Source organism: Halyomorpha halys, unplaced genomic scaffold (genome assembly GCF_000696795.3).
Source record: "Halyomorpha halys isolate HHAL.00 unplaced genomic scaffold, Hhal_1.1 Scaffold785.1, whole genome shotgun sequence".
NCBI classification, from domain to species: Eukaryota; Metazoa; Arthropoda; class Insecta; order Hemiptera; family Pentatomidae; genus Halyomorpha; species Halyomorpha halys.
Genome location: NW_027114505.1, coordinates 295,024 through 310,924, shown reverse-complemented (window position 1 = coordinate 310,924; position 15,901 = coordinate 295,024). Strand labels below are relative to the sequence as shown.

Below are 15,901 nucleotides of genomic sequence, written 5' to 3'. Positions count from 1 at the left end.
TGTTTTTCTTTTCTAAATCTTTAAAACCAAATAACCTAATACATCCTAGATCTCCTCTCTTTGAGTATATCCATCCATTAAACACTAGATCTCAACCAATCGATTCATAAATGCCTTCCCACAGAACCATCTTCTTCAGCAAATACTTGTCAAACATGCAAATTCCTGTTGGAATTCTCTCCCCGTCACTACTCAGTAATCTTCATCCGTCCTTTCCTTTGAAAATACCCATTCTTTCATCTACTACATAATTATACCTCCATATCAATGTGTATAGCCATAATATTCATTAAAAAATAAATTCTAATTTTAACTACAAACCACAACTTTGTAAATATTTGCCCAACAATTAAATGTAAAGTGTAAACCATATATATATATTCCTAGACATTTGTCCCATTATAAAATTATTTTTTATTAATGATAACAAAAATTATCCTAATAGTCTCAACCTTCTTTAAAAACATATTAATATCCAAAAGAATTTGAGGAGCAAAGTAATATGGCAAAATGTATGATATCTAGTTTCTCTTTATATGTAGGCTTATACATTGTAGAAACAGAAACCACCATGTTTAAATGATAATTTGATTTGGTATCAATGCGGTCGATCTGGGGTAGAACGGAATTGCTCAATTTAAATGTGAAACCATGGATGCATAATAGTATCGATACCTGCCTGGTATTTAATTCCGAAGAAAAGGAAGATACCTTCCACTTCTTGAGAACCTGTCACAAGCATAGTAAAATTAGAATAAAATAGTTTGGACAACAGACCTGCTCTCCAGAATAATTACTCAGTTTATTAAAAGGCTGTAGTTGGAAAGATGGTTAACATGTGATGTTATGAAAATGAATTGTGATGAGAAAAGAAAGATTGAGTTGGGATTAGTTTCAACTATAGCTGATTTTTGCCCATCTCTCTCAGAGGTTATCATTTTTAGTGAGCATTAAAAAAAAAAAACCAATTTCACAAACCAGTAATTTATTTTTCCAATACAATTACATATTTACAACTAGATAAAACATAACAAGTATAAATTATGGGGATACTTATAGTAACATGGGTACACCATATTCATTAATTACACAGATATATTTTTCAGAGACAAAGCAATATCCATATTCCACTTTAATTTTGTTTAAATTATGAGTGAACATTTATAACCTTATAGGATTCTGTTGAGAAAAAATGATGGATCTCTTTAAAATTTATAAACTAACACATATAAAAATTTATTTTTTATTTTTTAAATAGAAACATTTAGTATTGTAAAAGTAGCTTTTTATAGGAATTATGAAGACTAAAATAAATACATCCGATAAAAAACAAAATATATTGATACTGTTTCATTCTTATCACATAGCATTGTAATATTGCATTTTTTCCCTTCTTAAAAATATCCAAAATATAAATTAGACACTACGTTTTTACATTGTATATAAAATTTTTATTGTTTATACTTTGGACAATAGAGCCTTGAATGACCAACATCAGGGCAGTAGAATAAATCTAACTAAATCTCAGGACAGCACAATACGTCTAACATAATTTCATACATAAGAGATTACTGTTTCATAAATATTTATAATTAAAAAATAAAAATAAAATGAAAAGAAAGAGAAAAACGTTATCATCCAATATATAGTATTGAACTGAATTCATCCAAACAAAACGTTTAATTTAATTTTCAATATAGGCAGTCCCTGTTTCAAGTTGTTTCGATGTTATGCTGTTAGAAACAGTTTTACTTCATATCAAATACAAAGTTAAGAATAAAAACCATTACAAAATCGATTTATAATTCTAAAAAACTTTAGAAAAAAGAAAGAAATTTTTTGAAAATTGTCACATCTGATATGATTGAACATTCCATATATTTACTATAAAAATATTTCAAAGAATCTCTCTCTTTCCTTATTTTGCAATGTTATTTCATCGGTAGCTTACAGCCCTTTTGAATTGCGATATTTTTAAGGTATTTTAAAAGAATAAAAATAACAAGAAATGGAAATTCAATTAAATTGAAATTGATTTTTATTTATTGGAGATATAGCTTATTAAAACATGAATAAATAATTGCAAATTATATGTTTAGTTTAATTGATGAACTAAAGGCCATAAAATATTACTTTATGCATTTTGACTTGACTTAAGCCACTTTCTAAGGAACGGTACCTGGACGTAAGTACAAGGACTGCCTGTACAATCCCGTTAAGAAAATCTTTTTAAAACTTTATTTAGCCACCACAGTTACATTCGAAATGCGAGGAATTAGAGAGGAGGGGGCAAACAATTTGGCACAACCATTGTTTCCAACGAACAATGAGCAAACAACAACCATAACTATCTCCGAAGAAAATTACCGTGTAATATATCGAGTGAAATTTATAGCACATACTTAAAAAAGACCCTGTTTGTTTTAGTGAAATAATTGTGGTCCGAATTCTGCTTTTAAATATTGCCAAGCAGACAACTATTAGTGCTATTATATTTTGTGAATATTGAAGAATATATTTAAAAAAAAAGAAATCTAGTAAAGAGATTGGTTTCCAATTCTAAGTATAACACCCAAGGAACACTAACAAAATCAAAATAAACATTTAACAATAGAAATTATTCATTAATATACATACCAGTCTTTATATCTAAACAAGCCTGAATAATCTATACACTTGAGGCTAGATTCGGTTATACATCAGCAGTAAGTAAAATTATTTTGAACATACGTAGACCTACTATAAATGGAAGGTAACAATGTTGTACTCAAAGAGATTCATTAAAAAAATAAAATAAATAAATAAAAAGTAAATAAGATATACCATATAAAAACCAACAAATTTCAGGGGCTGATTGACTCATCTCAATTCTGATGAAAAGTCCCTAATAACCATGATTCATTTGTTAATGATTTTAAGGGAAAATACACTTTGATCATTTTTTTAGTTAAGACTTTTTTACATTAAATTCCTCCTACCTCTTCTAAAAATGAAATTCACGAAATCTTATGATACGATGAATAAAAAAAAGGATTAAGTTATTTAGAATAAATGAAGGGCTCAGGGTCAGAACATAACCCACATGACGTCAATTGTTCAGAAGAATAGGGTTCAAAAATTCTTCTTATTTAATATAATTCATATTCCATAACATCATATTGTATATAATTCATATTCCATAACATCATATTGTATATAATTCATATTCCATGACATTATAGGTAAATATGATATAATTATAGTGTTAGACAAACTAACACCAATAATAGCTTCATAAAGAGATAAACTAATATTTAACACAAAATTATAACTGCCTTAAGAAGTATGGCTTGTGACATTCTTACTCTAAGCCATTCAAATGTTCAAAGTGTCTTATTAATAATTATTATCGCAAGCAACTTATTCCTTATTTTAATCTTATTAAACTATGATGATCTAAATAAATTTCTTATTATCAAATTTACGGAATGATTATTTTTAGAAGAAATAGAAGAATTTTAATGTAAAAAAAGTTGATAATTATAAAAATAAACCATTAAAGTTTAATTTTCTGCGAAAGTATCAAAATTCGGATTTATGGTTAGTAGGGATTTTTTTTGTTCCAATTGAGGTATAGCAGCGTCCTCTCAAGTTTCCTGGTTTTTTTATGTACACGCAGTATAACTGCCAAGTCACAGCGATACCTTTACTTCGCATCTTCTATCAAGAAACAGGTTCCCATTTAAAAGTATTCTTATGGGTTACATTTCCCAACAAAAAAAATTGTTCTCATAAATTCGTAGTTTTGTAAATATTTTATTTTACCAAATCTGAGTTTGTCAAGAACTTTTACAAAAAATAAATATCTGAAAAAAAAAAATGATTCTATAAATTTAATAAATGTATTATTGTTGAGTGTTCACTGCACTAATTTCTAAAAATCACAAACAAATTTTTATGTGGATGTTATCTGCTCCATAAATAATAAAAGGACGCAACAAACATTTCTTGAAGATGTAATTAATAGAGAAACTGACAGTATAATAAGTTACGTCCTCAAATATCACCATGGCTTGGCCAAACTACAACCGTCTAAACTCCAAAACACTAAACTTTATTAAAATATGAAGGAGATTGTCGGGGGTGCAGTCGAAGAGAACAAAAAATAGTTAAAAACTATTTATTTTCCGACGTTTCGCCAAACTTTGTAGAGCTTCATCAGGGCTCAAAAGATACAAAAACAACTAAAAATATATTTGAGAAGATGGTTGGTGGTACGGTCAGAGAATAACACAAATAACTTAGAAAAATTATTTGTAATTTAATAACTTAACTTATTTGTGTTATATTATTAGTTGTTTTTATATCTTTTTGTGCACTGACCGAGTTCTACAAAGCGCGGCAAAACGTTGGCAAATAGTTGTTAACTATTTTTTGTTTTCTTTGACCGCACTCTGACCATCTCCTTCATATTTTGAAAAATACGGTCAATCATTTATGTATATAATATAAAAAATTTTATTTTCCTAAAAAAAAAAAGAAGCTTAATATCTGAGTAAACTACTCACAGTGATGACCCTTATATGATCAAGTACAAAAAAATTATATTCAGATCAATATAATGTATAGAAAAAACATTTAATAAAAATTTTAAAGAATGCAATCCATGCAATGCATTGTATAAATAGAAATTTAAATAAAAAAATTAATTCCTTTGGAGTTTAGCCTTTTACTTGATAAGCTCTTCAGCATAAGATCACCATGGCTACCTTATCAAGGTAAAAGTAATTTTATACAAATATTATAACACAGTTATAAGACTTCATCCCATAACTTCCTTCAATGAACAGCTTATTTTACAACCACTGTATAATCAAGGGTGCAGTTGAACGTCATTCATCCAAATTTTAACCCAGAGAACCAATACAACCAATTATTTTCTTTAATTATACTAGAACTTTTATCAATATGAAATTGAATAAATAATTCCAACCGATAAATAAAATTTAACATTTGTAGCGAGAATTTATAAATGTTTATTTAATAGATATACAAAAGCTGTAAGGAATTGGGGTGAATGAAGATCAACTATACAAAAACAAAATTATTAACTCATCTAAGTGACACACAAAAATAAAACAAAGATAGATAATAGGTAAACAACTTAAGGAACTACCTTTTAGAGCGCATGTGCAAGTTTGAAGTGAAAAACTGTTGTCCTCTTTAAGTAATCTCCAAGTTATACCTCAAGTATTATGTAGTGTACTTAAACAAATGCTATATTTCGATGTTAATTTATTCAAAAACATAATTTTTCTTGAAAATAACTAATTTAAAGACATAACTTGTAAAATTTATTGCTTATAAATTCAATAGATTAATAATAAAAAATTCAAAATAAATAATAACAATTATTCGTAGATAGATAATTGGCAGTAAATAATTAATAAAAGGAAGATTGTCTGGGTGCAGTCAATGTTATAATTTTTATTTATAAAAAAAAAAATAGTAAATAAAATAAAATTGTTAAAAATAATAATATTTGAAATATATTGTATATAGTTTATTGTTTGAAAAAAAAAAGTGGAAAACATTTTTTTTTTGTATCTTTGTTTATATATGGAAGTGGTATATACATTCAAATCATGGATTGATAAGTATGCTGTACCAACCCAATGTATTTAGATAGCATTGCCGAATAAAGCAGTTCTCTTCTGTCTTTTAGAGAGCATTAAATATGTTTTATAATTATCTTCTATCCACTTTTCTATTTGTTATTACTTTTTTTAATATATATTTATCACTGCTTTTATTAATTATTTATTTAAAAAAATTATTATTTTTATTTTATTCTATGTATGTTAAAAAGGGGGGGGGGGAAGAGAAAGATATATTGGGTTAAGATAGAAAATATGAAAAATAATAAAGAAAGTAAAAAACTAAAACAAAACAAAAATGATAATACAAAAAAAATCATATATTACTATTATATATTATAAGTTTACTCAACTATGGCTATATTTTATAAGATTTAATAAATTGTCTGACTAGATTTAAGTATGCTTTGTATTTAGCAACCCACAGTGCGTACAATAGGCCCTATTGGCCGCAGTGCTTTCGTGCCAAATTAAACCCAATACAGTCGGGTAGCACAACTTTTGTTTTAATAAAGTTTTTCTCTCTTCTGTTCATTTTATATCTAGTATAGTTTTTGTACTATTTGGGTTGCTTTTTGACCACACCTGGAGCACCTTCCTTTATTTTTAAAAACCAAGTTACATAATAGTATGGAATATAGAAAGAATGTAAAAAAAAAAAAAATTCAATTTTGCATCTATTTGAAGAGGCAGTTGCCCATAGTTACCTTGAGGGAGAAACCTCATTTAGTATAACCTTTCAGTCTAAGCTCTACAGGTGTTCTTCAAGTTGTTTGTCTATAACTACATTTTGTTTTCCCCATTTTATCACATAACCTACATTTTAATAATTCTATTTCAAAAAAAGAAAATCATAGAATAAAACTAAACATTATTCTAAGTAAAATAATATATTTTTTTTCTTAAAGGTTTTAATTCTCTATTTCACACCCAACATATTCTATACATTTTCATATATAACAGCTAAAAAATATAAACTGATCCTCTTCTAATATACTCAACACGCACTATAAATACTTGAAAATAAATATTTAAATTGATCACTACACACATTTATATATATTTATATATTTATAACATTTACATAACAATTATGGACAGTTTCATACAAAATAAACATATCTTGATAGACATGTAACAAGTGTGCGCAAGTGAAGAAATCAAATTAAATGTTGGAAAATTGATAGAAAAACATAAAAATTAAAAATTTTCATCGAACAGTGCTATGAGTATTAAGGATCAAACAATGCTTAAGAGATTATCATAATAATTTTATAACAAAAATAATTAAAATATTAAAAATATAAATTAGTTTTTTTTTTTTTTAAAGTAAATATGAAAATGCTACCAATAACAATAAAACATTTATAATAAGGACCGGCTGTGATGTAAAAATATTCCAACAATGGATAGTTTCTTATACATATTAACCCTTTCGGATCATTTGGCGGAATAATCCACAAGCAAAAACTGTATTATCAATCATCAATGGAATAATCCGCATCCAAAAAGTATTCATTATCACCGAACGGAATAATCTGTGCAAAATAGTTTTTTGTTTTCAGTCTATCAACAATCATTAAAGAGTCTGTACGATAAAAAAATAGTAAGGAATTTTGGGTAAAATATTATTTTTCTCGCTGTTATTCTGATGATAAAATTATGTTACCACAATGAATTATAGACTCAGATTAAAAGCGCCATAGTTCTAATTGATAGTAACAAAGATGACCAGCCCGACAATGTTGAAACAGGGGATTTCTTATGGAAAAAAGGAAATTATATCCCAACATTACATGATTATACTGCCGTAAGTGGAGTAACCATCAACGTCAAAGGGGCAATGTTTTCAAGTTACTTTTCAATGAGGGATTAGTGAAAAAAATAATTCTGGAAACAAACAAATTTGAATCAAAGGACAGAAATTTTGTGCTTATTACAGAGGATATTAGTTAAATAAATAAAAGAATAATTATTGATTTAACAAGAATGAGAACAAACTTGTGTTAAAAATTGAACAAAATTTGTTGAATGAGAACAAACAATAAAAGTCTTCCTACCTCATGCAGTTATCAGCAATCTTTAGCTGTGCATGTCGGATTTATAAATGAGATTGCGCATTTAGAGTGATGATGAAAAAGGATTAACATTAAGATGCAGGATGTTCATTTGCCTCACTAGGTAAATTTGAAATAACCGAAGATTAATCAAATAGAAAAGAGGGCTCTGCTGAAATAAAATTATCGAAAAGATTGTTACATCTCTTTTCAAATAAAGGGATATGCAATAAAGTTTAAAAATTCAAACAAATTGGCAACACTTACATAGATCTATTTATTTTTTCTTTTCTTTTTTTGGTAATTTAACTTTGGTTTGTATTAAATAAGCTTAACATAAAGTGGAATTCTAGAAGAGCGATGATAGACTAATTTATACAACCGATCCTAAATGAACTATTGAGTCAAGAACAAATCATGATATATTTGAAACTAATACAATCAATACTTAAGTTATAATGATAAGTATATAAAAGTTCAATTATATATTAATGAAGATTATTTATGATTACATATATATATCAATGATTATATAAGACATTTAATTGTTATTGCCTAATCTCACAGTAATGAGAAGATATATACTATCCAGATTTGTTTTTTATTTTACGTGTATTACCACCCGTTTTGTGTTTATATTTATATTAAGCCAACCAGTGAAACTGTATTTAACACCAATGAGACAGCTAATATTGATCGAGTGCATAAAGAGTCACAGCCCTCAGAAGACACACAGCAAAGTGAAATGCATTCAAAACTCATACAATTCTCGAATACACCTGAGTCACTTGCCTTGGTTAGTGGGAACAAATACCCAATCTAAAATGGAACCAGCCATTACTAGGGTTTATAATATGTCCTTCGATTTTACAAGAAAGGGAGAGAAGCAAATTGGTGAACGAAACAGCGAGGGATCGGGAATGAGAAGAACATGTTCCCAAAAACCACGACCGAAGACCAAAGGGGCAACTTCCCTTTAATACAACACATCTGTATTAGCACTAATACTACAATATATTGTACGTAAAAACATATGATATCATTTTCTCAATATAAAATAGTTCTTTTTGATTTTGACACATCGCTGCTTTGCTTCAATGTAGTGGCACATCTAACAGAAAGAATAATTTTTTATTTTGTGTTTGACGTAGTTCATAGATTGTACTGTAGACTGGGATTATTTAGTGACAGCCCTATTAGCTGTACAATAACCCCAGTCTACGCTACCATCTTTTTAATACTTCCAATCAAAAATAAAATCGAAACTTTTTTTCATTATATGCGCCACTATTAAAGCAAAGTAGTAATATGAATTTAATATCTTATATATAAATCTTTTTTTTTTTACTTTTTAAAAATTAACATAAAGGAAAATTACTATAAAAAATTAAACCAAATAAAAAATTTAACCTGAGAAAAATAAATAACTGTGAAAATATTAGACAAAAAAATTGACTAGCATGTTAAAATTGTTCAGAAAAAATCATTCATAAAATTATCTTGACTGACTAGGAGAAGTATTAAAAAAAAAAAGAATCAGGTTAGCTAATCAGTCATTTCTTTGTCCATAAAAAATAGATATTTTTAAATACTATAGAACACCATTTATACTGAAAAAAATAAATAAAATAACTCCTACAAATTGATTAAAAAATATAATATTAATTCACAACCAATTGTGATCTAAATGATTAGAGTATGACATAAAGAGGATTTTCAGTTTTTAGTAAACAAAGAAATTGAGTTTGCAGTACTAAAGTTCAGGACAACCTGTTCTGTTATGTTAGACGATGCAATTTTCAATATAACCTATTTTTTTTAAAAATTAATTTGTTGCATATATGAATAATACTTATTTTTAAAAGATTAAATTAATAGTGACCTAAACGACAAAAAACTTGGAACAAAAATATAATATTTTTAACACATATATTTTTGGATGTTTCGAGCATACTTGGTCACCTTCTCACCATAACAGTGAGTTGTATTATTCAGAGGAGGGGAGCATAGTATCGAAACGTCCAAAAACATAATAAATATATGTATTGAAAACATTAGGTTTTTTGACCTTTAGGTTAATATAAACTTTAAAAAATTTTTTTTTTTTTAGTTTTATATATTTTCAATCTTTTTAGTAAATTATGGAAAAAGATAAAATAGTCTCTCCTCCCCCCAATCTGTTATTCATTATCGATTATTTAGATCAAATTATGAAGATAATAAAAAACAAAACAAAAGAAGTGAATAAAATATGTTTGCCATTTTGAGTTATTATTATCTTATGAAAAAAACTTTGAGTATGAAATTTATTGAAAATGAGTTAAAATATGAAATATTAAAAAACTAACAACTTAGGTTAATTTTTAATTGAATAAAAAAAAAAAAAAAAAAAAAGGTGTCTGTTAGATGCAACCTCACTGATTGAGCCTGTAATTCTACTTCACCCTTAAAATATTAATTTAATTTTTTTTTACTATATTTATATAAAATTGAATTACTTCATGAACTTTCAATACTAAAGTTTCATTAGAAAAGCTATCTATTATGTTTTGTCTACTCCAAAATATCTTGAATGTTTTACTAGCATTGAGGCCATCTTAAACATTTGACTGTATCTTTAACAAATTAGATATTTCACTGGTTATACAAAATTTAATCCTCTATAGGTTATATTCTAGAGTAAATATTTATGTTTTCAGGTTCTCCTGTATAAATAAATTTTATTTGAACATTAAGTATTAGGTATTATTTAGATAAAACTTTTTATCACAACCTCTACTAGTCTCTTTCGGATAAATGGTGTTCTAAAGTAATTAAATTTATGAGTGAATCATGAAGAAAAAAAAAAAAAAGAAACTAAAAAAATACACATAAATAATATGTTTTTGAAAAATATTTTATTTCTAATTATATCCTTTGGCTTGATTAGAAAGATTAATAATGCTACAATATCTTTCCTTATTTTATGGATTTTTAAACATTTTATTAATTTTTTTTATTGTTTTTTATTTTATATTATTATTTTTATCCAGTGTACAATAGAGGAATGTTCCACGAACATGGCTAGGAAGTAATATGTACAAAAAGAAAAAAATCTATGTACTATTGTAGTGATAAAAATTGATATACAGTACACTCTCTACAATCCAACACAAACCTAGATAATCTTATGATCCATGTAAATAATGAAAAATAAATATTTTTTATTGCACAGTACATTTTAATTTTTCAAAAACGTCAATTTTTTCAATAATTTCTCTTTTTCTATTGGGCAAAGACATCATTTTACCGGAATTCATGAAGATGAATGAAAACATAATGAGGTGTTAATTGTTCACTGTATTCGATATGAGGAAAAGAAAAGAAATTTAAGGAGATAAATTGTAATATTGCAAAGGTAAATTATTATACATAGATAAAAATTATAAATTTCTAAAATTCTAGTCACAATTTTGGCACAAATAAATAATTTTCACTTATTTATGTATCATTACTGACCACACCATCCCCGACCATCTTCTCATAAATGAAAAAAAAAGTAATTATTAATCTAGCTTATGATTGGTAAAACCAAAGACTGGATTTAAATGCAATTATTTGTATAGCTTGATTTTTCCTTTTTTTATTTTTATGCTTTATCCATTAAATTTTTTTAATTTATTTTATCAAAACGATGATGGTCAGCAGGTAGTTGGTTGAAATAGAACACTAAGATAGTAAAAGTTGTCTCTGTCACCCTCTTCTTCATTGTTTTAGAATCGTTTCTCCCCATGAGATTTTTCCAAGAGCATCGATGCAAAACCGTAACTGGGGAACAAGCCTTGACAATAAGCCGACTGTTAAGAAATTTTCTCCTATTTATCCAGAGTCGAAATCGTTCTGTGAGGAATTGCAATGGAAGATATTTATAAACGCCATCGTTAGTTTCTGGTTTCCATTAATATGCACTACTAAGGCTCATTCACTATTCATTGATTGTTGTGAAAATCAATGGTTAAAACGACTCACATAAACTATAAATCAATAAATGTATAAAAGATAATTACCGTTTATATACGATTCAACTTCGTTTTTTTTTTTCTTTTCTTAACTCATTTTATTGTTAGAGCTTTTTTTTTTACAATACAATAACATTAAATAACAAATAATTTCATTACTTACTTTGGGGTTTTTTACTACTAGAAAATCTGGTCTTGGCTGTATTTTAAATGTAACGAAAATCGACTAGAAGCATTAATAGCCTTATTATTCAACCGGATATTTTCATAAAAAAATATTAAATGAATATATCACGATATACCAGGTCTTAAGAGAGGATGAGTGAGTGAACTGTAAATCAAAATATCACCAACTCCTTTAAAAGTTTGTATGTGCAAGTAGGTTATTTTCAGAAACCAGAAAATAAATTTAAATGAGAAAATTCTATTTTGACACATTATCGGATGAGAGGAAACTTCTATCAATTATAATAATACTGGCTAGGAAGATATACATTTTTTTTTTAATTATGATCTTTTTTTCTTACCACAAAGAAGTGGCTAAAAAAATAAGTGAACTATAGCTAATAGATATTGAGACAAAACAAGAAAATATTGAAACGATTAAATAATCAAATCTTACAAAGATTAGGACACTTGTTTTTGTTGTAGATAGGTTATAAAGTCATTAAATAGTTATCTACTAATTAACAAGTAACCCAAAGAAAATATATCATAGAGGTACCTGCCCTCCATTGGTTAAAGAACATACAAAATAAATTACTTATTAGATGAAGTAGTTGCTTAAGAATTGAAAAAAAAAAAAATAAATAAAATAAATTTTAAAACCTCTTATAAAACCTCAAAATTAAGAAGGTAAACTTACATCGAACATGGCAGGGAAAAAACAAAAACAAAAAGACTAACAAAGTAAGTTTCACGAAGTAAAAAATCAAAATTTAACTGCATACATATAAGTTGCAAACGTGATATGTTTTATAAAAATTAAATACTGGAGGAATGCAAATTTTAAAATTAATTTACAACTCCAAACAAATAAAAAAAAAAGTACGACTACAATATCTAATTTAATTATAGCTTCATCGAAAAATAATTAAATAAGTGTTTGATTAGCTCAACAATTATTACGAGAGTAACCTAAATGAATGGTAGAGCATTTCTACCACTCTCTTTAAGAAACAATAAATAAATGAAACAACTAAAATAAATATTTATAAATATACATAAGGTACAGGAGACACTTCTTCATTATAATAGCTTTGCTTTTCATTCATATTTACAAATTTTTCAAAGAACGGTCCATTATAGAGGGCTCCTGTGCTATTTGGCTTTTATTAACAATAATCTTCATCTTGGTTGCCAGCACATTATATCACACTTTTGTCAGGTGGCTCATTCTATAAAAATAAAAAAAATAGTAAGTCAAATTGAGAAATTCTATTTTATATAAAAAATTAAACATCTTAGTACACAAGATAAGAATATTGAGAAATATTTCAAATGGTAGCTCTATTAGAGCTCATATTTCAGCAACTTAATTTTTTTAAATATTTTGACTAGTAACTATAGTTAGTTTTAAAGTTGTTCAAGTTGTTTGCCAACACTTAAATTAAGTTTGAGGATTTTCAGCTTCAATAATCATTAGGGCAAAGACTAAGTGGCGAATCTGAAAATGTTTTCACCTTGGGATTCGTTCCATTTCAATTCTTTTCCTAATGCCAATAATGCCTAACTGAATATGTGACTTGACTAATTAATAATAATACTAATAAAAGCTAGTCGAAGCCAAATGTTTGATACCAATACTACCAATCGCTGGCTACACCCAATGACGCCCGTTCAAACTCAAATCTACCAGATCAGTCTTCATGCAATGCTCCCACAGGTCTACCCTCACACATTTACCCATCAGTTCAGTTTTTATTAATATTTTAAGGATCTGTTCATTACCTAGCACAGCAACATTACATGCTCATCTTATTAGCCACAATTCAATAATCAGAATTATATTTATTGGGTACAGTTCCCTCAATTCAGCTTTGTATAGCCTCCTAAATTATCTGGTTAACTCATCCTTTTTTAGCTCAAATATTTTATGAAATACTTTATTTTCGAAAACCTTTTGATGCTGTTCTTCCCTTAGTGTAAGAGGCCACTGTTTCATACGACTATTCGTTTATGAGGTGGGCTATTAACATAGAGAGACCTTTTTGCAAGACTTAGTCATTATAACTCGGGAGAAAAAAATTTCATTCACTTTTCCCATTAAATGGCCTTATCTATTAATGGCTTGTGTAAACATGCAGGCTTATCTAGTAGCCATTGAGGTCATCAGTTTCAGTCTTCCCAGAGCTCTTTTACAGTACATTTCATTTGTGCTACAGTCTCTTTTAAAACTTTCATGGGTAGCAAAGGCGACATTTACTTTAACTTTGAAACATGTTATGCTTCATTGTTTTAAAAAAAGTGATAGTGTAATGAATCTATTGATGAGATTTGTACCTTGTGCAGGGATGGTCCTTCAACTATGACAACTGTTTGCAATTGGTTCAAAAGATTTAGAGAGAAGTTTTAAACTGGAAGATGAAAACCACAGCGCCCACTCAAAAACGATTGACAAAGGCCATGCTTCATGAAAATCCTTGATGCGGGTGTGTGGGTTGACTGATCAACTGGAATTGATAGCTGCCATAGCAAAAAAAAAAATGGCTAGAATCAATGAACTGATGAGGCATTGTTTTTCATCATGACAACACAAGACCACATATTGCATTAGAGGTAAGAGCAAAGCTGTTACAGTTTGTGATGTTTTACTACATCCAGCGTACTCTCCATATCTCCATCCATCTGATTATTACTTCTTTCTGTCCTTAAAAAATTCTCTTCACGATAAGCACTTTAAATCCATCAGCATTAAATTGAGCATCTAATCCAGTGAAATCCTTTAAATCTATCAGTGCTTTGCGTACCTCCAAGATTATTTCTTTTCCAAAACACAACAATTTTGAAAAGAAGGCATAATGAGGCACCCTGAGAGCAAAATGATTCTAATATAAAAAAATAAATAATATCTTAAACAGTAAATATAGTGTATTCATTTCATGTTAGAAAAAGGAAAGAAATTTATAGAACACCCTTATATTTCCATTGAAAACTGGGATTCAAAATTTAGAATGATCTTCTCAATACTACTATATATTACCCTCACTATATATTCCATATATAGGGAAGTGAAAGTAAAAAAAAATTGGTAGGGAATACTATTGATATAGCTGATTATCAAACTAAACATTTCCATTTATCAATAAGTCAAACTCCTTAAAAACCAATGAACTGAAATAGTTTAGTCAATTGTTATAACGTAAAGATAATATATATGAAAAAAAAACAACAAAAAAAACTAAAAACAGGTTTAAATAAAACTTACACCTTGTCAACAGAGAGAGCAGCACTTTCCCTGCCCAGCATGAATTTGACAAGTCTCATTACCTAAATTTGAATGTATCTCTTGTGCTTTGTAAAGTCTGCTTCTTCCGAGGAGTGGTAAGCAAAGTTTTTTCTGCAGCATAAGATATCTCCCGATCAAGGCATTCTTTTTCACAAAGCTGCTTCCTCCTTTGAAAAAAATAATAACAACATTAGACCAATAGAGCTAAGATATTCATAGTTAAAAAAAATTAGAGAACTACCAGTTATTAATTAACTTTGAATAGAAAAATAAAATTTTCAGATTTTAAAAATGAATTGAAATAATTATTTCTATTGGCAGAAATTGATATATAATTAGTAAACTGGTAAACAAAAAATCCTTTGGAAAGGAATTTAATAACTATTATTTTTGCAGAACTCAAATAAATAAATATATATTTGGATAATTGCTTTCAGTGATCATCCTGGTATCCTGATCAATGACAGCTATACATAGTATTATGAAGTTAAATATATCTGATTTACTAATATACTATACTATAACTATATCTATTATACATCAACATTGTTTATAGATTTCAAATATTTATGGATGTGACATATTATTACATAGTCTGTTATTTATAATATACTACCATAAATAAAATTTGATTTGTATCTAGATCTTGAAACAATAATTATTGTTGTTTTTTGTAAGCTGGATATTTAAGCATAATATGTTTAAGGGTCTACCACTACAAATTTCACATTGAAAAGTTTCAATTAAGCCTATTTGGTGCGG

The 15,901-nt window shown here is 27.4% G+C and overlaps 1 protein-coding gene across 2 annotated transcripts in view; it reads right to left on the bottom strand.

The window, feature by feature from the left end:
* Positions 1-968: 968 nt before the first annotated feature.
* The window catches only part of LOC106686152 (SNF related kinase), a 42,712-nt gene continuing 27,779 nt past the window's right edge, over positions 969-15,901 (bottom strand). The window contains exons 13-14 of one of the 2 annotated variants that reach the window (XM_014429310.2): positions 15,119-15,306; positions 969-13,088 (exon numbers count right to left, since the gene is read on the bottom strand). In XM_014429310.2, the coding sequence (XP_014284796.1) occupies positions 15,125-15,306 (182 nt within the window). In that variant the 3' untranslated portion in view covers positions 969-13,088; positions 15,119-15,124. The remainder of the gene's footprint in view (positions 13,089-15,118; positions 15,307-15,901) is intronic. The other variant, XM_014429311.2, reaches the window with a different exon arrangement.